Source organism: Peromyscus eremicus, chromosome 4, assembly GCF_949786415.1.
Source record: "Peromyscus eremicus chromosome 4, PerEre_H2_v1, whole genome shotgun sequence".
Classification (NCBI taxonomy): Eukaryota; Metazoa; Chordata; class Mammalia; order Rodentia; family Cricetidae; genus Peromyscus; species Peromyscus eremicus.
In genome coordinates, this window is record NC_081419.1 from 123,564,659 (window position 1) to 123,587,756 (window position 23,098).

General features: G+C 44.3%; 1 protein-coding gene across 1 annotated transcript in view; it reads left to right on the top strand.

The window, feature by feature from the left end:
• Syndig1 (synapse differentiation inducing 1) overlaps positions 1–23,098 on the top strand; it is a 163,709-nt gene that overhangs the window by 41,346 nt on the left and 99,265 nt on the right. Inside the window, exon 2 of the mRNA XM_059259649.1 lies at positions 19,510–20,067. Coding sequence (XP_059115632.1) covers positions 19,588–20,067 — 480 coding nt within the window. The 5' untranslated portion in view covers positions 19,510–19,587. The remainder of the gene's footprint in view (positions 1–19,509; positions 20,068–23,098) is intronic.

Here is a 23,098-nt window from a genome sequence, read left to right on the forward strand (position 1 = left end):
GCCTTGAAGCTGTCTGAACATCTTCCTGTCCATCTTGACCCCCCTGTGGTTTCTGAAGGTAAAGGAAGAACAAATGAAACTCGGCACTATTTTGCCCCTGGGTGTTGAGAGCAAGGGTCTTGTGGTAGAAGCCATATATAGCACACTGTATGGCCTCCAGTGTCTAAATCTTTGTGTCCAGATGATTCCTTAATAGCCCTAGGAGCCCAGTTTAGCCATAAGTTAGATGCTGCAAGCAGAGAGGTCATCTCCAAGAGGGGCTGGTAAGACGTGGGAGACATGATGTCCAATGAACACAAGTGTGATCCACTCCTATGGAACACAACATCAGTGGGTATAGGTGGTCTCCCAAGCAGACTACGGCAGACTGATTGATCTAATCAAGTGCCTGGACCTCTTCAGGGTGCACAGCATGATCTTAAAGAGAAAACCATAAGAAAAGACAGTGCTTAATAAAAGAGGGGGAGAGTACATAGAGAAGAGGGTGAAACAATTAAGAGAGCAGTACTAACAATGTTAACAGTAGGGCAAGTAGGATATTGATACTGAATGGAATAATAGTGAAATGTCCTGTAATTTAAATGCTCAGATGAATAATGAGGTAAGGATAATAGAAAGAGATTAAAAATAAATGCTAAAATAAACAAGCAAAAGCCCACAGCCAACAAAATTAAAAGGGAAGTCTAGAAGTGAAAGGCTGTATTTTAAATCTAAAATAAAATCCAAATGAGCATGCAAAAGTTAAAACAAGAGCAGGAATTGGAAATGAAATAAATATAGCCCTTCAAAATGATTAAAAAAAAATAAGACAAGATTTCACCAGCTCCCACTCCCACCTCCCCCACAGAACATCCTGGAATAATCTTGAGCAGCTATGGAAAAGGAAACTGAACAGAGGGGGAGGCCAGGAGCTTGCAGATTAGCAGATCCTCACCATTGGGTTAGGAGGAAGCAAGAAGAAGTGGTATTGCAGAGTTCAGCTGCAAGGTGTGCTCAGAATGAGCCAAAGAAGGATGCAGAAGGAGAAGGCCAAAGATAAGATATAGGAGCGATCTCTAGTGTGAGCATTGATTCACCACAGTGTTCCGAGTCCCTGGTGCAGATGGCTCACGTTCAGAGGTGACAACCTGATGGACTGCGGGCATGCTTTATTTAGCCCCTAGAGGCAGAACAAGGTGTGTGAGTATATGTGTGTGTGTGTGTGTGTGTGTGTGTGTGTGTGTGTGTGTGTTGTATGTACTTATGTGTGTCCAAGTGTGCACACCCATGCCCTTGGAAACCATGATTGATGTTAGATATCCTTCTTGACTCTTACTCTGCACCCTGTTTTTAGAGAGAGACTCCCTCATTGAACATGGAGCTCACTAATTTGGCTAGAGTGGCTGGTTAGCAAGCCCCAGCAATCCTCCTGGTTTTGCTCCCTCAGCTGTAGATTACAAACATATGACATCATATCCAGCTTTTTATGTGGATGCTGGAGCTAAAACTCAGGTCCCCATACTTGGGTAGCAATCAGTTTCAAGACTGCTTTTTGATGCTGCATTTTTACCTATTTGGATTTACTTCTTTCTTGTGTATCTTGAATATTCTAGAGCAGACTCATTTCATTCACTACCCTTAAGTTCTGGAAAGCTCTTCTGTCTGTTTCTGGATAAGTTTTAAAGTTTTGAGTTAAGACTGTCTTCAGTGGAACTAAAACTGAAAATTGTCATTGGGGATTTCTTGATGTCAGGGTGTGCTTGACAGATACCCCTAGGAATTACTCATTCAAGACAACCTTTTAGAGAGCCTCAGTGTGGGGTTTCCCAACTGAAAATGGCAGGATTTCAGACTGCAGAGCCACATGCTGTAGTGTTTCTAGCATGGAGATTTCTCCAGCCAGGCAAGTAAAACAATTTCCATTTTCTCTTCACTGCACTAATGAGCAGTATCATTCTAGTCATCATGCCACTGAATGGCATGTTAGCGTGCCATTGGCAAGGAAGAGGCATGGGGACCACAGTGCAACTGCAGTACTTCCTGTGCAGAAATGCTGGTTATGGAAACTGCCATGTCCTGTTGGGACACTGCATCATTGGCTACATTTTTAAAGGAAATGTTTTCATTAAATTAAAAATCTTCATTTGGAAAAAAGCTTAATTCTCTTGCTCTAGGCAGCAGGTAATTACGGGAGCTCTCTAGCTGGCCACGCCTGTGTCCCAGCCCCTGGCTTCCTGCATAAGGTCTGATTCACAGGGTCCTTGCTGCTGTCAGAGGGGTGACTCATCTCTCTATTCACTGTGGAGTATACCTCTCTGCTCTTCCTTTTCAGACTAAAACACAGTCCACAGAGCAAAACCTAGTCCACAGAGTTCACCCAATGGAAATCCAAGTTCCTGTCTGTTGGCACGTTTTGTAATGAAGTGAATTAAGGGGCCTGATGCTGAGCTGTACCTCCTGCCTTCCTAAAGGCCTTCCTTGGCCAGGGGGTCAGGTTTACCTTGAGTGGACTTGAGTTAGACAACACATTCCCTGGAGTTGGTGCTTCTGCCCAGTTTGTGTCCTTGACCTTCACTCCATCTTTGAAGGCCATCACAGGCTAGTAGAAAAATAATGGTACCATTACAGACTGGTAGCCAAATAATAAATGGCTATAGGAATAAATTGAAAATATTAGCACAGGAATGCTGGATAGCACTGAGAACCATTTTCTCATCAGTCGGAACTATGAGAAACTAATTTCAGCTACAGATATTTTCATGTTTCTCAGGCTGAGCAGGTCCTCTGTGTTCCATGTGACAGTCGAAGCAGGCTAAGCATTTACTACGTCAATGCCATTCTAATTAGGAGGTGAATTCAACCCTAGCCCATGAAGTTATGTGTTTATTTCTGAATCTTCATGATAAACAACTTGTAGTTTTGTATTGAACACACACATCTATAGGAAAAACATAGAATAATGATTTCTAGTTTTATATTTTTGGTTTATTTGGGAAATCTGAGGTGAGGAAAAAACCATGACATAAGAAAAAGCAACTATTATTTTGTTTTTGTAGCCCAAGGATTTCATCATTATTATCATTATTATATCACCATCATCATGGATAGAATGCAGGGCCTGCACTCCAACCACCTGAGCATTCTTTAATAACATCATTTGTGATATGAATGAGAGGCTGCCTGAATTATCATCTCTGCATCTGTTTATGTGAACTTGGGAAAGTGAGCAGCATGGGACTCTTGAAGCTTCCTTTACCCTTTCCCATGAAGTGGATCCTAGCCACAGCCAATTACATCCCAGGTCTGCCTTGAATATCCTCACTGTTGATACAGAAAGCCACAGCCTCGTGGCCTCTTTGATCTTTGGGTAATTTATATTCTTCATGAAACTGTGTCCCTTGGAAATGGAAAACCTTCATGTGCCGTGGACATCCTTGTACACACACACACACACACACACACACACACACACACACACACCTCACCAGTGCCACAAAAACACTGATAAGATTGTTGTAGATTACACCCATTGAGTAACTGATGCAGACTGGGAGATTTTCTACAGTCTCTGGCTTTATTTACCATTTACTCTATTTCCTGTTTCATATGTGATTTTTCCAACTCCACCATGTACTTTTTTTTTCACATCCTGGGGCCTGGCAATCTTCATTCTAGCAAGTTCTCCAGTTAGCCTGATGCACACATACATCTGAGACCTAGTCTTTAATGAATCTTAGCTGAGAACAGTTCTTCGGTCACAGCTTCTGGGTGTGATTGTGCCCCTTCCATTAATTGTCTGTGTGGTACACGGGCAATCTTTGGAGATTTTCCTCCAAGCCAACAGTGTCTCATAAAATCTAGGCTCTAATTTTGCAGCAAGGGGATCATTCAGAACATCTAATCAACTTTAATGCCAGAAGTAATAGTCTGCCTGTTGAGTGTTTAATTTTCTCCAATGTATTTCTTTATTTCTAAAAGTCTGTATCTTCTATTTTTAGACACATTCAGCATTGTTAGCGTGTCGTTTTATCTGATGGTGTCAGCATCTGCAGCCTTTGTGCTTCTGATTTGTGGTGTTTTGCTTATCCTTGCTAATTGCATCTTATTTCCTCTTGCATTTAGACTTGTCTTGGTTTGCTCTTGATGCAATCACAAAACACCACAGGTTAAGTAATAACTAATACAAATTTATTCCTCCTAGTTCTGGAGGCTGGGAAGTCCATTATGCCATTACCTTGGGGACTAAGTTCTATCATATTTATGATGGAAGGGGACAATTCATTCAAACCATGGCAGTGTTTCCCTCTCTTTAATTTTAAACCCAGGTTCCTTCCATCTATGGAGAATTTCTGAGGCCTATCTCTAACATGCATTTTTCTAGGAGTTTGGTTTTGTTTCTGCCATGAACAGGGAAGAGGATTCCTGGCCAAAACATTTCTAAAAACTGAGAATGTGAAGATCTCTGAGAGACTTCCAAGTAGAAATTCTCAGAAGAGAAGCTCCAAGGCTTTCCCCCTCAAAACTAGCTTTGCCCATGAGAATTTGATAGACCGGACGGTTTGGAGAGCTCTTCTCTCTCTCCCTTGATGGGTAGTGACAGCCTCGCCTTACTGCCGTGCTAGTAGCATCGACAGTAGTACAGTGAGTGGTGCACAGTGAGTGGTCCACAAGATAACAGGGAATGTGGTCAGAAATGGATAAAAGTTTTCTACTAAAGGTCAAATTGTAAGTATACTAAGCTTTGCAGGTAATATGGTTTCTAGCATAACTGTCCTTGTGAGGAAGCTGCCGTAAATAACTGGGAGTGAGGTGTTGTGAATATAGTCTAATAAAAGTTTGTTCACAGACACTGATATTTGTATTTCATGGCATTATCACATGCCATGGGGAATTCTTTCCTTCCATCATTTGAAAATGTAAAATCCATCTCCATCTTCTGGACTTTACAAACACGGGTTGGTACCAGGTGTTTAGCCCGTGAGCGATAGTTTGCAAAATCCTGGTGATGTGATGGTTTTTGTGATGGTAGTGGTGGTGATTATGGTATGCTGGGGTGCTAGAGATGATGATGGCGGTGGTGAGAATGGTAATGGTAGTATCCCACTGGAGGGGAGGATGATAATAATAGTAATATGATGGTGATTGCAAAGTCACTAAACAGTGATGGTGGTATGGGTAGCATCCCTAGGGGTGGTGTTAGAGGTGGTCCTCGGAGTGGTACTGAGGCTGGTGGTCATGTTGATACTGCTTGTGACAGTGGTAGTCATGGTGATGGTGGTGGTGGCACTTCTCATGGTAGTGATAAGTTACGCTCATGGAGGTAGTGAGGGTGCTGGCACTGATTGGCATGTGGTACTGCTGGTGATAAAGAAACCTCCTCTGCCCACATCTCCCTTACAAAATGCCATGCTGATAGAATTGTTAATCATTCTGATTTTGTCTGTTCCTATTGCATACATGTGTTGAAATATCACACTGTGCCCCACACATTCGCATAGTTATGTGCTTATACAATTTTTAAGTTGCTTGAGGAGATAGGAGAAATGTAGAGAATCACAAAGCTATGGGGAGTTAGAACAACTTTTAAAAAGCAGCAATGGCCCAAATATGCCAAGTGTCCTTACTTCAGAATCCTATCATAACTGCTAGATTTCTCTGACCATTAACAAATCAGGTTAAGAATGAATAGAGACAGCCCCAATGGTGCTACACTTCACTCTCCAGCAGAAGTTTGGGTTCACCTCTGAGGAGGAAATACCAGGCCACATTGTCTATGTCATTTTCAAGGCAAGATGCTGTTCAGATGTTGGCCCTGATGCTTCATTAACTGTCACCCCTGCTGAATTACAGCCTTTTCCATTAGTTTGTACTAGAGGCAATTTTTAATAATAATAACACTAATAATAATAATAACTGACATGGCTTTGAATACTTCATTGGCAATTCTTCCTGCCAAGTCCCAGGCTTTTCCATGTATTTGTACTAAAGGTGAATTTTCTTTTTATTAATGATTTATAATTATTATTATTATTATTATTATTATTATTATTATTATTATTATTTTACAACCTAACCAAAGTTTCCCCTCCCTCCTCTCCTCCCAGTGCCTCACCCCACCTCCCCTCTGCCCTCCCCATCCACTCCGCCTCTGTTTCTATTCAGAAAAGGGCAGACCTCCCATGGGTATCAATCAAACATGGCATATCAAGATGCAGTAAAAACCAGGCACCTCCCTCATATTAAGGCTGGACAAGGATTGTCGAATAAAGATTTGCATTTTTTTTTTCTTTCAGCATGGGTATTGTCTGCTTAGCTAGAGGGGAACTGGCTATTTACACACAAGACTTCTAGCAGTGCTGGGCTCAGGAGCAACTGGCACCTGGTGCCCTTTGAGTGCTTTGCTTAATAGAGCAGTATGAGAAGGGATTAAAAGTGTTGGGAGCTATCCCTGCCCATTACACACCCAGGGCCCTGGCTCAGCTAATCTGCAATTACTTTCATTCCTGCCTCAGTTTCCTGGGTTGTTCTTACCTTCAGCTTCTGCTTTGGAAGCTGCTCCATAGGTTGAGTTTTGTCCACAGAAATCTCTGTTCTAAAGGTTCCTGTCAGCAACAGAGATCTGAACATTAGATAGACTTTCTAACTTTTGCTGAATCCCTCGCACAAATAACTCATCGGCGCACCGGTGCAGGCTGTCAACCAAGAAAGGAAGGAGACCCCAACTAGATCAACCAAGAAAAAAAACAGAGAAAGAGGGGGAAATACAGATATTTCTAAACCTAGAATTTTTGATATCTTCAGAAACAAAGGAAAAGTCATATATGAGTTTTGGTGACTCTGCCTTTACTTTCTTATTCATGCCTTTGTTTGAAAACAATTATTCTGGCAACACTGATTTCCAGAATGTTTATTTCTTCTTGGTGTTTCTTCAGAGCATAACTTTCTATTGAGCATTAGATCCATGTGCAAGAAAACCAAACTTGGAACATATAACTTTGATTTCTACACAGAGGGGTCCTGTGTAATTCTGCCTTATCCATGATGCAGAATGCTTCCCTGACAGGCTGGCCTGCAGGAGGGTTGCACACTGGGTATGTGTGAGGAGAAGATGCTCTTGGTGTGGAAGGTAGAGAAGAGGCTTCAACAAGGGCTACCTTATATCTGCAAGAATCTCGCTCCATAAAGTCACTTGGCGCTTGTGGTGTCTGGGTTTTCTGTTTCCCACAGAGGCCGTGCCTGGTAGGGATGGTGTAGTCCTGCCAATGTTTCAGAGACACACTCCTCCCCAGCTGAGTATGAAGTCTGTCACCTGTGTTCCATGTCATTCCTTCATCTCGAACATGTCTACTGAGAGTGTTGCAATATTGTTTCCTTTTAAAGATAATTTTATTCTAACTGTATGCCTACCAAAGGAAAGAATTATTTTCTCAGTCACTCACCAGAAGACTGAGATTGTAATTAACTCCATGTTATTTGAGGATTTAATGATAATAATTAGCATATCCCCCCCAAATGAAAGCTGCAACCAAACACAATGTGTGCATACAATGAGATACTATTCAGCTATAAAAGGACCAAAGGGCTGTAGAATGGTCCACACTGAAAGTAACTTGCTAAAGGGAAGAAGCCAATTACAAAAGGTCTGCATGATTCTGTGGGTGTGAAATGTCCATTATAAGCAAATCTAGAGACAGGAAAAAAGAGCAGCAATGGCCAGGGGCTGGGGAAAGGGAGTGAGATAGCCCGTTGGGTGTGCTGTGTTGGGAATGCTATAGTTTTAGTGGGGAGAGTTGCACAGCTCTTAATAGTCCATGCCTAGACTCGGAACTGTGCTTTAAAAGTTAGCTAAGCTTTGAGACCCTTGAATTCTGTCTCAATAGAGCTGCTGTTTTGAAGAGAACAAGAACTAGGGATGTGATTCAGAAGTATAGAACAGCCTAGAATCCCTAGCACTACAGACAAGAAGTGAATGCAATTGTTAATCGTATTAGTTTGTTATTTGGGGCCTGTAATGAGATACCTGAGGCGGTCTATGAAAAGAGGTTTTATTGAACTCAGTTTTGGGGACCAAACACCGTGTCACAGAATCTTTCAAGAGCCACTTTTGGCTATGTCACCTCATAGAAGAGTGCAATAGTGAGAGAGGAAATGAAGGGATGAGGGTTGGGGGCGGCCATCAAAAACAGAAAGTCAGAAAGTTGATGGGCCTGGCTCAAGCTTTTAATCCCACCGCACCCCCGCCTTCTTCTCTTCCCTTTTTTCCTCCTTTCTTTCCTCTCTCATTTCTTCCCCAGGGTCACCTCCCTTAAAGTACCTTCCTGTCTCCCCAGGACTCTCTGACTTGACCTAAAGACTGCACTAGGCCCCACTTCTCAAAAGTGTAGCTAGAGAATTTCTCTCCAGCTCCCGCCAAGTCCCGCCAGTCCCAGGAGCCCACTTGTAAAATAAACACACAGACTCTTACATTATTTAAACTGCTTGGCCATTAGCTCAGGCCTACCATTGTCTAGCTCTTACTCTTATATTTAGCCCATTTCTATTAATCTAGACTTCGCCACGTGGCTCGTGGCTTATCGGTACCTTACATCTTCCTTGTCCTAGCCACAGCTCCAGGCAATCTCTCCCTTCCTTTCCTGTTTCCTCAATTCTCCTCTCTGTTAGTCCCGCCTATACTTCCTGTCTGGCTATTGGCCAATCAGTGTTTATTTATATAGAGCGATATCTACAGCACAAAAGTTCTCCCCTCCATCCTCAAAGGACCAGACTCCCCATACATAACCCTGGCAACAAACTACATTCAAATCCGGGGGCCAATTGAAGTGTCCCACAGGTGCCTGGAAACATTCATTATTTCAGCAGAGTTGGGGGCTACTCTCAGTCCCACAGCTTTTCAGTCTGAGGGCCAGTGAGGTGGGCTAACCTGGTCTGAGCAGTCCCAGGCCGTTCAGCTGCATCTTCAGAACAGTGAGACCACACCTTGGCATCACATGTACCTGGGTTGGTTCCAGTCCCACTGTCCCTCTTGCTAGCCAGAGTATTTTTTTTCTTTCAGCATTTAGATCAACAACTGTCCTGTTGAGGCCTTTGTAGAATCTGAAAGACACTGCCAGGGCCACAGGGAGGTTGCATCCCACAGGTGCCCAGAGGCATTCATTATTTTAGCGTTCAGTGAGCTGTGTTTTCTCTTGTGCCTTAAGGCCAGGAGAAAACTGTTGCCCAACCCTTTGCGAGAGAGTGCATCTTTCAGAGCAGGCTTAATTATTCCACCTTCTGAGACTGCTTTGTGGAACCAGAATACCAATTTATCAATTAGTGATGAGGAACTGTCCTCTTGGGGACCGAGGGCACAAAGACTGTGTGACCCCATACACCCTTTCCCTGTAATCAACAGTTTATGAATTTGCAGAGAAAAATTAACCATCTTGCAGACATGGTTCTGATTTTTGTGGTAAGATGCCAACACATTCTCCTTCCCCCTGCAGGCCAGTGTTCTTGCTTCTGTTTAAACTTCTGTGAGGTGCTTTCTGCTTGGCTGTGTCAGGGTGGCTACTTCTCCAAGCCTTTGGTATCTGTACACATACCGGCTGTACAGAATTTGTGATTATGCCGCCTAGACTTGTATGCCAGCAGTCTAGTCCCTGGGGCTTGTTCTCCAAAAGGCAAGCTCTGTGAGCAGCTCTACTTCCTTCCTTCCTTTCTTCCTTCCTTCCTTCCTTCTTCTTTTATTAATTATTTATTTTACATCCTGATCGCAGCCTCTCCTCCCACTCCCTCCCCCCTCCTCACCTCCACCCCCCATCCACCCCTCTTTTGTAATCACTCAGAAAGGGGCAGGCCCCCCAAGGGCTTCAGTAAAACATGGCATATCAAGCTGCCATAATACCAAACGCCTCCCCCTGTCAGGGTGGGCAAGGCAATCCAGTATAAGGAGTAGATTCCCAAGAGCCAGCCAAAGCACCAGGGGCAGCCCTCCTCCCATTGCCAGGAGTTCACCATAGAGACCAAGCTACTCAACTGTCATATATATATATATATATATATATATATATATATATATATATATATATATATATGTATATATACATATGTATATATATATGCAGAAGGTCTAGGTCGGTCCCATGCAGGCTCCCTGGTTATTGGTTCAGACTCTATGATTTCCCATGAGCTAGGCTAGTGGTTTCTGTGGGTCTTCCTCCAATGATCCTGACACCCTTGTTTCCCACAATCCCTCCTTTCTCTCCTCAGCAGGACTCCCTGAGCATGGATCCAATGTTTGGTCATGGGTCTCTGAACCTGCCTCCATCAGTCACTTGATGAAGGCTTTCTGATGACAAGGGTATTCGCCAATCCTATCACAGGGGATGGTCAGTTCAGACTGTGCATCCACTGCAGCTCTAGTTTCTGTTGCAAAACACTACAGTATTTGTAAAGAAAAGAGATAAAATTAAGAATAATTTTTAAAAGAGGTGAATTTCTGCTTACATTTCTAGCCCAAGGTAGAGGAGACACATCTTTCTGGCAGAGTCATAAAGTAACACAGAGCACCCATCACATGGCAAGGTACAGTGTGTATGAGTTGAGTCAGTGTGAGAGTGTGTAGATTTGTGCTTGAGTATACAAGGGTGTTAGAGTATATGTTTGTGTATGAGGTATATGTATTCAAGGGTGAGTCAGTGTGAGTGTGTAAGTGAGGGTGTGTTTATATGTATATTATTGTGTGGATGAATGTGTGAGTGTTAGAGTTTATATTTCTATGCGATATGTGCATGCATTAATGTGTGTGACTGTAAGAGTGTGAGTATGGGAGATTGTGTAAGGACATAGAGTATGTATGCATGAGAATGTGGTAAAGAGTGTATAGGAGCTCTGTGAGTCTGAGCGAATGAATATGTATGAATGTGTGGGAATGAGGGTATGTGAGTGAGACTGAGTGTAAGTAAGAGATATGTGTGTTTGAGGGTGTTAATGTGAATATGTGTGACCCTGTGAGTCTAAGTGTGCAGATATGTATGTTTGAATGGTTTTGAGAGAGAGAAAGTGTGTGTGTGTGTGTGTGTGTGTGTGTGTGTGAGAGAGAGAGAGAGAGAGAGAGAGAGAGAGAGAGAGAGAGAGAGAGAGAGAGAGATGGTATATGTGTATGTCCTGGAACGTCCCTTTTCTTACAAAGCTATCAAGGCTTGATCACAAAGCTTCACTCTAACAACATTCTACTCTTAATTCCCTTCCTAAAGTCCCTTTGTGGTGATATTTTAATTGTGCTGAAATGTGGTTTTATTTGTATGTTAAAGTTTGCCTGGAGATCAGAGGTCACATAGTGAGGTCACATAGCCATAAACAGATGTCAGGCGGTGGTAGCACACGCCCTTAGTCTGATCACATGGCAGGCAGAGTCTCTGTGTGGTCAAGGACACAGCCAAGCATGGTGACATGAGCCTTTAATCTCAGTACCAACCATAGAGACCTGGAGGTCTGTATAGACAGGCAGTGACAAGGAAGTCAAGTGGCTGGGCTTAGAGCCAATGAGAAGGCAGAACAGAAAGGCAATAAAAACACAGGTTAGACAGGAAGAAGCTCTCTGGGGAAGCGACGGCGGCAAGGTGGTAAGATAAGGTAGTCGTGGCTCTTCGCTAGTTCTCTGATCTCTTTGGCTATTACCTCTGTTTAGCTAGAATTTTCCTGCCTGGCCCACAATCAGGACAAATCTCTGTCACCCGCCAGTCCCACAGCCGCTCAGACCCAACCAAGTGAACACAGAGACTTGTATTGCTTACAAACTGTATGGCCATGGCAGGCTTCTTGCTAACTGTTCTTATATCTTAAATTAATCCATTTCTATAAATCTATACCTTGCCACGTGGCTCGTGGCTTACCAGCATCTTCACATGCTGCTTATCATGGCGGCAGCTGGCAGTGTCTCTCCCACTCAGCCTTCCCCTTCCCAGAATTCTCCTCTCTCCTTGTCCCGCCTATACTTCCTGCCTGGCCACTGGTCAATCAGAGTTTTATTTATACAGAACAATATCCACAGCACCTCTGTATTTGGCTCTGTGTTTCTTATCTAATAAGACTGTTTAGAAATTCGCCTACATCACTTTATACTCCCCCTATTCCACCCTGTAATGTCTTACATTGGGGACAAATAATGTAGGTTCCAGAAGAGGCGAAAGCTGTTTAAACTTCTGCACTCTGAGATAAGAATTTAGAAGGGTCTAGGGAAGCAAGGTAAAGAGAAACTCTGAGTCATCCAGTAAATGATCTCTAGGGAGCTGAGGCTCAGGCCCCTGGAAGGCCAGTGGGAGCATTACCATACTCTAGGGATACTGGTGCTGGGCCATTTATCCATTGGCTAGATGAAACTGCAGGAGACACCACGATCAACTTTCCCTGTTTAAGGGTCTAATCAGAAGCAAGAGTCTTCACCGTCCCTTCCTTTATTACAAACTGAGGAAGATCTGGGCCTGGGGTATAAGACCTGGAGATAACAGGATGATGCTCCTGCCCTCATCTCCACCCCCTCCTTTTCCTCCTCCTAGCCTGTGTGTGATCCAGCTGTCCTGGCCTTTTTCCTGTCTGTTCCCTGCCTCAGGGCCTTAAGCATATGGCATGGATCATGCCCTTCTCTTTGTGACCAAACTAACTCCACCCAACCCTTCAAGGCTTTCCTTAAATGCAAGATCTTTATCAGAAAACTAGGTCACTGCCCACATGCTTCTTCCTACCAGGCACATTTCACCTTGTCCCTAGCTCTCCTCACACCCCAGCGCTTAGGCAAACCTGTCTTTCTCCTATGCTGTGAGCAGCATCCCAGCCAGGGTATCCATGATCTCTCATCCTGCACATTTTCTCAGTTGGTGCCACTAGATGCTTGTCAAGTGGATGCATGATTGTGCCTGCTTTGTCCTTGCCACATGCTGATGATTTGATGCATGGCCACTTCCTTCCTTCACCTGTTTCTGAGGGGTAACCTGGGGTCCCCATTTTGACCCTTTTACTGGTGAACTTGCATTGGTAAAGTCTAGCTGCACTATGAGGAGCTGGCTGGGTCCCTCTGAAGCCCATTGTCCTCAAAGACTGTCTTTGACTTGCCTTAAGAGATGATTCCTGTTTGCAGGTTGGTGGCCTCGGTTCAGCTTTAGAAAGCTTCTAAAATCAGCACTTCTATGGTCTTTAGATATCATCAGCCTTAAATAAACTAGAGATTTGATGATGATGTGTTTGAATGTGGTTCATTCCCCAAAGGTTCATGCATGGAAGTCCTTGCAAAGATCCTTTTATCAGAGATACTGAAGTGCCACTAATAGGCCAGGCCTAGAGGAAGATAATTAGGTCACAGGGGTTCTGCCCATATAAACAAGATCAATGCTGTCTCTTGGGAATGGATCAAGACTAGATCAGTTCTTTCAAAAGCGTATTGTAAAGCCAAACCACCCTGTGCGCTTGACCCTTCCACGCCTTTTTGCTTTCACCAAGAGGCTAACATCATGATATTTGGACCCTTTAGACACCAGAGTCATGAGCCACACAAACTTCTTTTTACAAGCTACCCAACCTCAAGTGTTTTACTGTAACCACACAAACCAGACTAAGATGAATAGATCACCTCCTTTCCTAATCAAGTTCATAGTGGCTTGATGTTCTCTGATGGCATGTGTGCCAACACCTTGTTGATGAAAATCAAATGGCAGTTTTTGTTGCCAACGGCAAATTCTAGGAGATTGCTTGTTCTAGGAGATTGTATAGTGATATGCTTCCTGCTAAGAAATGCAGAACCTCTGGCTAAATAGGTTCTTTGGAAATGAAAGTTTTATTTATGAATCAAGAGAGGCCACTAGATTTCACAGTGTAGTCTGAGATAGGTGATCTATCGCACGGCTCTATGGACCACTTATTGAACAAGAGGTTTTTCTTCATTGAATAAGAGGAATGCTCCATTTTCATCAGTAAAGTTCTTGACACACTTACTGTGAGATCCATTGTTGACTATCATCGACCAAAGACTGCTTATTACTCTTCAAGCACTTGTGAAGCAAGGTGAAGGATGTAGGGCTGGTCATGGGAAGTGTGAAGGTGGCTGAAAGGGTGGGTCTGACTAGGGAGCTGTGTCTAGGAACATGTCAGGCACATTGTAACAGCTTGAGTAGGACATTGTGAAACCTTTGATGCTTGTCTCTACTTTGAGAGAAAGTGATGTCTGAGGTGGATCACGTGGCAATTACTGGGCAGAAAGAAATGGCATGGGAATTACTGCATGGCAGATGAAGGCAGGGTGGTAGATTCCCCCAAGAGAATCTCTCATACTCAAAAGGCCAGTTTGAAACAGATTCCTGCTCCAGGAAAAATGAGCAATGGGCATTCTGAATCTCAGCCCATGAGATAGAGTTGGAGGGAAATAAAGTTTAATTTGGGGTCTAGAAATGCAGTCACCATTCAAGAGAGTCTCTCAGAAAATCCTATGCCAGCAGGGACTTTACACCCACAGCCCTCAGGAAAGAGACAGTTGGCTTGATGGCCAATGACCCCAAATGTCATTGTTCATGTATTTTTTAAATGTGCCAACATGAATAAATCTAGAGTTCTTTTATAAACATCTCTTCTGTTAATTATATTTTGATGAATTAAAAGTAACTCCCCCAACACAGAGAGAGAGAGAGACAGAGACAGAGAGGCAGAGAGGTAGAGACAGAGGGAGAGAGACACACAGAGAGAGATGGGAGGAGAGAAGAGGGAGGGAGAGAGAGAAACCTGTCCTGTACAGGACAGGAACAGGAGCATCCGATTACTATATTTCTGATTTGTAAAAAAAAAAAAAAAACTCTGACCAGCTGGGCAGAGTGAGCTGAGTCTATGTGGTATCACCAGGATGAAGAACAGATCCTTGTCCCTGAATGGCATCCAAGGGATGTAGCACAGGAAATGGCATTTGAAATTAAAGACAGAAGGACATCTAAGTGGAGAAAGAGTCTAGGTCTAGACTAACAGCAGTAGAAACATCTAGAATAAATGACCAAATAAGCCACAAAGAAAACAAGCACAGGGGAAATGGAGGGGGCAAGAACTCTGCCTGTGTCCATTCAGGTGTGTTCTGTTGCCCTTTATTGCCTTTTATTTTGGTGGGTTTCTAGGGCAGGAAATTCATAACAGGTTTCCAATGATTCTTCAGAAGCAGTCTCAGGTAAACAGTTGCCTTACTAACCTTAGTAGAAACTGATTGGGTTGGACTAGCTATACTTTGAGTTTGTCTTTTCTGAACTGAGCCTGTAACTCTGAGCCAGTGCACCATACCTGCCTCCCACACCCGGAGCCTGTCCATGACAGAGGACTGAAGAAACTAAACTGGGTCCTGCCAGCAGGTAGTTTTGTTCCCTAGGGAATAAGGGCAACTGGAGGAGACTCTTTGGCTTGCCTCATCATGACTTCTTTTCACATAGGTGGGACACACAGCACGAAGCAACATTGCTGTGGCTCTCTTGCGTCATGTAAAATCTTGTAGGATATTCTGTGCTTCTGAAGTCAGCTGAGTAGTAGAAATGGTATTATTGTGGAGTACCAGATCTGTATTGGTATACTTTTCCTGGTACTCATTCCCCACACTGCTCACAGACCCACAGACTTGAATGGCCTGTGTGATGAGTGCATCTCACTCAAAAGCCTTTGCAATTCACTGGTTGTCTCTTTACACAGGGACTCAAGAGCCTCCAAGTAGAGATAGGGAGACAGTTTAGTAATAAATTCTCTAGGATGTACCAGATTCAAGCTTAGATACCCAACACAGAGAAACAAACAAGTAAAGGCCTCATAGAAGACCCTACCCTTCCTCCTTCATGTCTAGGTCCTCTCTCTGCTTACCCACTACCAGCACCCTCCACCACCACCTGCTGGCTTTGGCTTAATGCTGCTCCCTCTTCCTGCAGTGTCCCTTACACACACAGCTTTACTGAGTGGTGAAAGATCTTCTTTATTATAGAAAATTGCAGACATACGTGGAACTAGAGAGAATTGTGTAGCAGCAAACATATCTCATCGACCAATTTCATGAATTCTCAATTCATCACTAGTGTTATTTCATTGTCAGTACTCACTTCTTCTATCTAGATTATTTTAAAAGCAGTCCCAGGCATCTTAGCTATTAATAATAACTATTAGTAGACTACATCTTGGAGCTGGAGAGATGGCTCAGAGATTTTTTTCACTGTTCTTACAGAAGATCCAAGTTCAGCTCTCAACACCCAAGTCAGCCTGCTTACATCTTCCTGCAACTCCAGCACTAAGTGATCCGGCCTCCTCTTCTGGCCTCTGGGGACACCTGAATTCTCATTCATATGCATATAACATACACATAATTAAATAATAAATCTTTCAAAAATGCATTGGACCTGAAGTGTTTCAGATTTCACATTTTTCTTCTTTTTATTTTTAAAACATTCATGCATGTGTTCAATGCATATTTGATAATTTCATACTTGTATATCTTGTGTTTTGTTCAGATTCAGGCTCTCTCTTGCTTCCCTCCCTCCCTCATTTATTAGACTCTTTTTTCTTTCTAGCTAGTGTCACTCTTATTTACATGTCTTCTGGGAGCATAAGAGGTGGTTTTCCCCAGGGAAGAGCACACCAATTGGTTGTCTAGTACCAAACAGTCATCCCTGAAAGCATTCATACATGCAGCATTATATGGCCAGAGTGGGTTATATTTACTATATATAATATAAATATTTATATAAATACAATATATATTTATATTATGCATGTCATAATAACCAATGAAAAAAGAGGCCATGAATTTTAAGGAGAGTGGGGAGTGGTATAGGGGAGGGCTTGAAGGGAGGAAATGTAAGGAGAAAATACTATAATTATGGTATAATCTCAAAAAAAAAACAAAAAAGAGTAAATAATCAACTATAAAACCAAACAACTTGTCACATGATGACATTGCTACAGATTAGTGCAAGCTGCCAGGCGGTGATGACACACGCCTTTAATCCCAGCACTCGGGAGGCAGAGCCAGGTGGATCTCTGTGAATTCGAGGCCAGCCTGGTCTACAGAGCAAGATCCAGAACAGGAACCAAAACTACACAGAGAAACCCTGTCTCAAAAAACAAAAACAAAAACAGAAAAAGGATAGTGCAAGCCCCCTACCCATACTTACATAGCTCACCTAGCCTTCAGCCTTCATGTGAAGACTGAGACGCAGAAATCATATAAGAATGTAGGTTGTGGTTCAAAAGGCATGTATTCTGCTGCGGTTTCTGCTCTGCATGTGTCCTGTGTGCATATGTGTGGAACAGGGGATAGTCTCAGGACCCAGTGTGTTCTAAGTGTGTTCTGTCTGCCTGAGCTATACCTCAGCTCTTTGACATTTCTAACCAACTCCCAGGAATCATTGAGTCTTCTGTGTGTCAACAACACTTTGAGCAACAAACCAGAGGGATGAAAGAAATGAAGCCTTGTCTGCCTCAAAGCACCTTAACATTGAACCCACCTCTAGTGCATGGTCAACTCAGGGAGACAACACCAGGGCTTACTCTAATTGCATAATTCTGAAGACAGTTTGCTTCAGTACATAGTCCCTGACTCCGTATGTGCTGGCTCCATACCTTGTGCAAGAAAGGGAAAATACGCCACTGATTCCTTGGTCGTAACTTCCTGTCTGGGTAGAAGAAGGATGCTGACCTCAGCAGCTGTCAAGTTGGCACAGAAGAATGCAATGGGAATCACAAGGGAAAAAGTCAAGAAGTAGTGATGGGCACTCACCAGCCAATGGAAATGTTACTTCTGGTTGTCCGAAAGCATACAATTCAATGGAAGAAGCTGAAAGGCCGAATTTGAACAAATGTAATCAGTGTTTGCTAGAAAGATATTTACAAGGTCTGGGTAGATGGAACTCAGGCTGAGAAGCTGGGTCTTCAAGATTTCTCTAGGCATGCTAATACACCCACCAGACCACAGTGATAACAAGGGACTCGGACAGCAGGGCAGGCCAGGTCCTACTCTGTAGAAGGAGAAAGATGGGACCAGAAAACCTCAGAAGCACATTTTGAATGCCTGAAAAACATGAAGCATAGAGGTGGTCCTCAAACAGGTTACCCTTGGTATATTACAGTCACCCCTACAAAATCTCTCATCAAGCAATTTAATTCAAGATTTTAGTTCCCAAATAGGAATAACATCTCCGGAGATAGACATGTCAAACCCGCATAAGCAGAGGTGACGGTGCATTGTGACCCCTCTCTAAACCGTACATGGTTTCACATTAATAATTCTTATTATCTCTCGGGGCTTATGCTGTAGTTTGACCTCGCTATTTGAACCTGATCTCAGAATTTTCAATTAGTCACAAAGGTCCTCTCCACCACTCTTCCTTTCATCAGAGTGCAATTTTAGAATACTGTATTTACCACCACATACAATCAAAAGTCTATAATTAGAAAATACTTAAAGGTTATAGAAAATGTAGTGCTAGAGGAGCTCGAGATGAAATTTTGTGTGGGTATCCATATTCATGTGTCTGCATATGTGTGTGCATGTGCTTGAAGGTCAGAGCTTGCTCTCACATGTCTTCCTCAAGCATTGTCCACCTTAGGTTTTTGAGACAGGGTCTCTCACTGAACCTGGAGCTTGCTCACTCAGCAAGACTGGCTGGCCAGCCAGCTCCAGGGATCCTCCTGTTTCTGCCCCGCAGTGCTGGGATTAGAGGATTGGGCACTTTTCTTTTGTGTGGGTTCTTGGGATCTAACTTAGGTCCTCATGCTCGCATGGCAAGCACTTTTCTAATTGTGCCATCTCCTCAGTCACACGAGATGTTATTATATATAATGGCTATTAACATGCAATCTGAGGAAATGCACTCATTACATTTCCTAGAACTTTAAGCTCTGGTCTCCTTCATTCTTTTTTCCTCTCCCTCCTCCTCTTTCTCTTTCTTTCTACATCTTTTGGAGTCAGTGTTTATTTATGAGTGCAGTGCACATCCTACTAGGTACACAAGAAGGCACTGGTGTGTACATAATGTATGTCCTCAGTGTGGAACTGTGTCCACATACCATCTAGTGGCATGGTCTTCCTGCCACTAAGTTTTTGTCTCTAAAGGGTATAGTTTTAAACTGTCTTCCCTTGGTGTGTTCTCCTGCTTGAATGAATAGTTGCATACTTGGAATAGTTAATCCCCACTACAGACACAGAATTCTATTTCTCTGTAGACCATTGGGATGCTAATGTGATTGAGTTTCTTGGAGTTTTAAGATGTCTGTTGGCAGGCAGGGGCTTCTGTAGGGCTGCAGTAGATCCAGTTCCTGCAGCTTCCCCCATTTGGAAGCAAAGACTTCATAGAGATGCAGGTAATCGATTTCTGGCTTAATCTGGATGGCACACTAATGGGGCCTTTTTGAAATTCACAGAACAGGATGGACTGTATTTATTTGACTCTGTAGCTACTATGCATGTCAAATGACTAATAAACTCTGACGCAATGTGGGTCTGTGTGATGAACTTTGCATAATTTTTACTTTCTCTGTTTCCTGCTCCTTCAGGGAAATGGGTCCTATGGGGCTCGTGTGACCAGTGAATACAGCCTGCTAGCCTGACGCCCAGCAGGGAGGGAGTCTACCATGGATGGCATCATTGAGCAGAAGAGTGTTCTGGTGCACAGTAAGATCAGTGATGCTGGCAAAAGAAATGGCTTAATTAACACCAGAAACTTCATGGCTGAGAGCAGGGATGGCCTGGTGTCCGTTTACCCAGCACCTCAGTACCAGAGCCACAGGCTGGTGGCCAGTGCAACGCCAGGCAGCCTGGAAGGAGGCAGAAGTGAGCCAGTGCAGCAACTGCTGGACCCAAACACACTGCAGCAGTCCATGGAGTCCCACTATCGTCCCAACATCATCCTCTACTCAGATGGTGTACTCCGCTCTTGGGGGGATAGCGTGGCCACTGACTGCTGTGAGACTACCTTCATTGAGGACCGGTCACCCACCAAAGACAGCCTGGAGTACCCCGATGGGAAATTCATCGACCTCTCAGCTGATGACATCAAAATCCACACCCTGTCCTACGATGTGGAAGAAGAGGAGGAGTTACAGGAGCTGGAGGTCAGAGGATGTACTTGTTGGAGACCTTCTGGGATGGGGGCAATGGGGTCTGGGGAGTACTTGCGAGTGCTCAGCAAAAGCCAGGGAGTGAAATTGTTATGCAAAAATACAGAAGATGTTCTTGGTACCACTTTACTCCTGAGCATTTGTGAAGGATGGAAGGAATGGAAAAAGACTGGGAGCTATGCAGTGACTCTGGCCAAAGGTGACCCCTGGTAATAGCCCTGTAGGCAGGGCAACAGACTCCAGCACTGGATGGCTGGGCAGTTGAGGATACTGCCACTGAATAACCTATGAGACAGAGAGAGGGACATATGAGGCTAGAGACATATGGTGTGGGAACAATTGGAGAAGTGTTTTGCTGTTACAGTGGGTCCCTTAGTTTGACATCTGAAGTTTCTACTAGTAGATCATTTCTACCTCAGAACTCTCCAAGAGAAACAACAGAAATTTAAAAGGAGGAGATAAGGGAATTAAACCTGGGACCTCTCAAATCCTGGGAAAGCGTTGATCCATTGAACTATGTCCCTGAACCCAACATGCCTTACATCTTTAGTAGTTAAGACAAGTGGGGGCATCTGAATGACACACACACAAAGACATACAAGCAGGACTCTGTGAGATAGGGCACAGAGATTGCCAGCCGTGTGATGTGTGAGTCATTGAGGAGCCGCTGTAGTGCAGGAAGAGCAGCAAACAGAGGGTGTTCACCTGGGGCTTGAGGACAGTGTTCAGGAAGGGAGCTGATGAGGGCCACCAACGGGTCTCTGAATAGCCACCTCCATAAGCAGAGACCTCTATACCATCTTATGACATTAATGGGAAGATAAGAGCATGCAGCCAGCCAGAGCCTGAGGGAAGCTAGATGCTGGGTGCTTCGGCTTCTGTGCTAATGCCTGTTGCAAGTACTTGCTGTTTGCCAAAGTCTCGGTGTTTGGCCAAGAGGAAGTGTCTAAATCTGCTGGTCGGTCCTGTATGAATTGGAGAAGCAAGCACCACAAATGCAGTTGGAGTTTGACACAGAAATTCTGGTGAAAGAGTGTCTTATTGGCTCTGAAAACAGTCCCTGAAGAGGATGTAGATCTGTCATTGGTTTGAATGGGAGGCTGTCAGAGATCATTATAGAAGTGGAAGCCCTGTATTGTGAGACCAGATATATGGAGGCTTGGTGGGTTATTGTGAGAGAATCCCAGCCCTAGGAGATAAGTACAGAAACAGCTGACCCTGAATAGAACTGAACAGAAATGCTAAGGCCTTTGGAGATTGGTGAGTATAGAGGCAGCCTGCCTGAGCAGAAGCAGGGTCCTACCACTCAGAACCTTAATCATCTAAGGGAGACCAGATTCAGGAAAGTCACACACTAAGACAGAAGGGAAGATTGACACGCCAGAGCTTTCAGGGATAGGGAGCAGGGCTGGGGAGTCCAAGCCCATCTGTATCTTTCATGTCTCTTAACTTCTCTGCTGTGCCACATCCTGTGGGCCAACCTGCTAGATTCCAATGTAAAAAGTATGAAGTAGCTGAGAATCAGAACCTTCTAGTGCTTAATCCGCAAAACAGCACAGAGCAAGTGGGATACCACATGGAGGACCTGAGGCCTGTAGGCTGCAGGCTTTGGCTGTAGTAGAGAAACATGGAAGATTTCAGGCAAGAAGGCTGTGACAATGTGCTGGATAGTTTTGTATCAACTTGACGCAAGCTGGAGTCATTTGAGAGGAAGGAATCTCAATTAAGAAAATGCCACCATAGGATCAGGCTGTAGGCAGGCCTGTAAGGCACTTTCTTAATTAGCGATTGATGGGAGAGGGCCCAGCTCATTGTGGGTGGTGCCAGGGCTTATGTTCCTGGATTCTACAGGAAGGTAGGCTAAGCAAGCCGTGAGGAACAAGCCAGTAAGCAGAACCCATCCACGGCCTCTGCATCAGCTCCTGCCTTCAGTTTCTAGCTCTGCCTGAGTTCCTGCCCTGACTACTTAAAAAACAAAACAAACAAACAAAAAAACTTTTTTATTGATTCATTGTGGATTTCACATCACACATCCAGATCCCACTCATCTCCCCATTCCCTTGCTTCTACCCTCCCCAAACAAAACAAAGTAAAACAAAAATCTCCTTGTGGAAGCTGTAGTGTGGCCTGTGAGTCACACAGTATACCCCTTAGTCCATACATCTTTACTTGTTCTTTGCAGTGGATTAATGTTGGGCTTAAAGCCTCTGGCTTCTGCTACACTATTGATACTGGACCCTCACTGGGACTCCTCCTGAATAGCCTGTTGTTGTCCTGTGTCCTGTGGATCCTGGAGCTTTGGATCTGCAGATCTGGCCCCTTCACATACTGCAGCCATTCATAGATGATGTGGATGTTGTGGTGGGATAACTAATAGCCCTGGTTCTGAGCCTGGGTGGCAGCTGGGTTCATCAGCCAGCCAGTCTCCTTCATAGTCACCACCAGGGTGACCTCTCCAGCACTGCCCCATCTAGCTTGCCCAGTGCAACAGGCAACAAGGAGCAGGGCCAGTTTTCCTGCTCTCACACCTTCAGGTCTGGCTCTCCTGCACTCACACCACCAGGGCCAGCTCTACTGTTTTGCTCAAGCAAGGTGTGTGGCCTGCTCTCCAGACTGCTGCAGTTGTTGAGACACAGAGCCTTCGCTTCTGTTCTCATGTCCCAGAAGCTGGTTTTCCTAACTGCCGCAGTTGGCAAGGCGTGGGAAGGGGGTATATTTCCCCCACCCACGTCACTACATGGCATATGAGGGAGGGGGCAGATGCCACGCTCCTGTTCTCTTGTCCACAGGACCAGTTTACCTGTTCCCCTGCCAACAAGGCCAGCTCTAGTGTGATCCCCAGGTCAGGTGCAGGGCCTGCTCTCCCATGTGCTGCAATCAATGAGGGGCAGGACCAGATCTCCAGCTCCTTGTGACCCTGGGAGCCAGCTCTCCCATCTGCCACTGGTGGCAAGGGGTAGGGGACATCTTTCCCTCACCCATGTCACCAAATGGATGAGGAGGAGGTGGGGTAAGCTCATCTGTA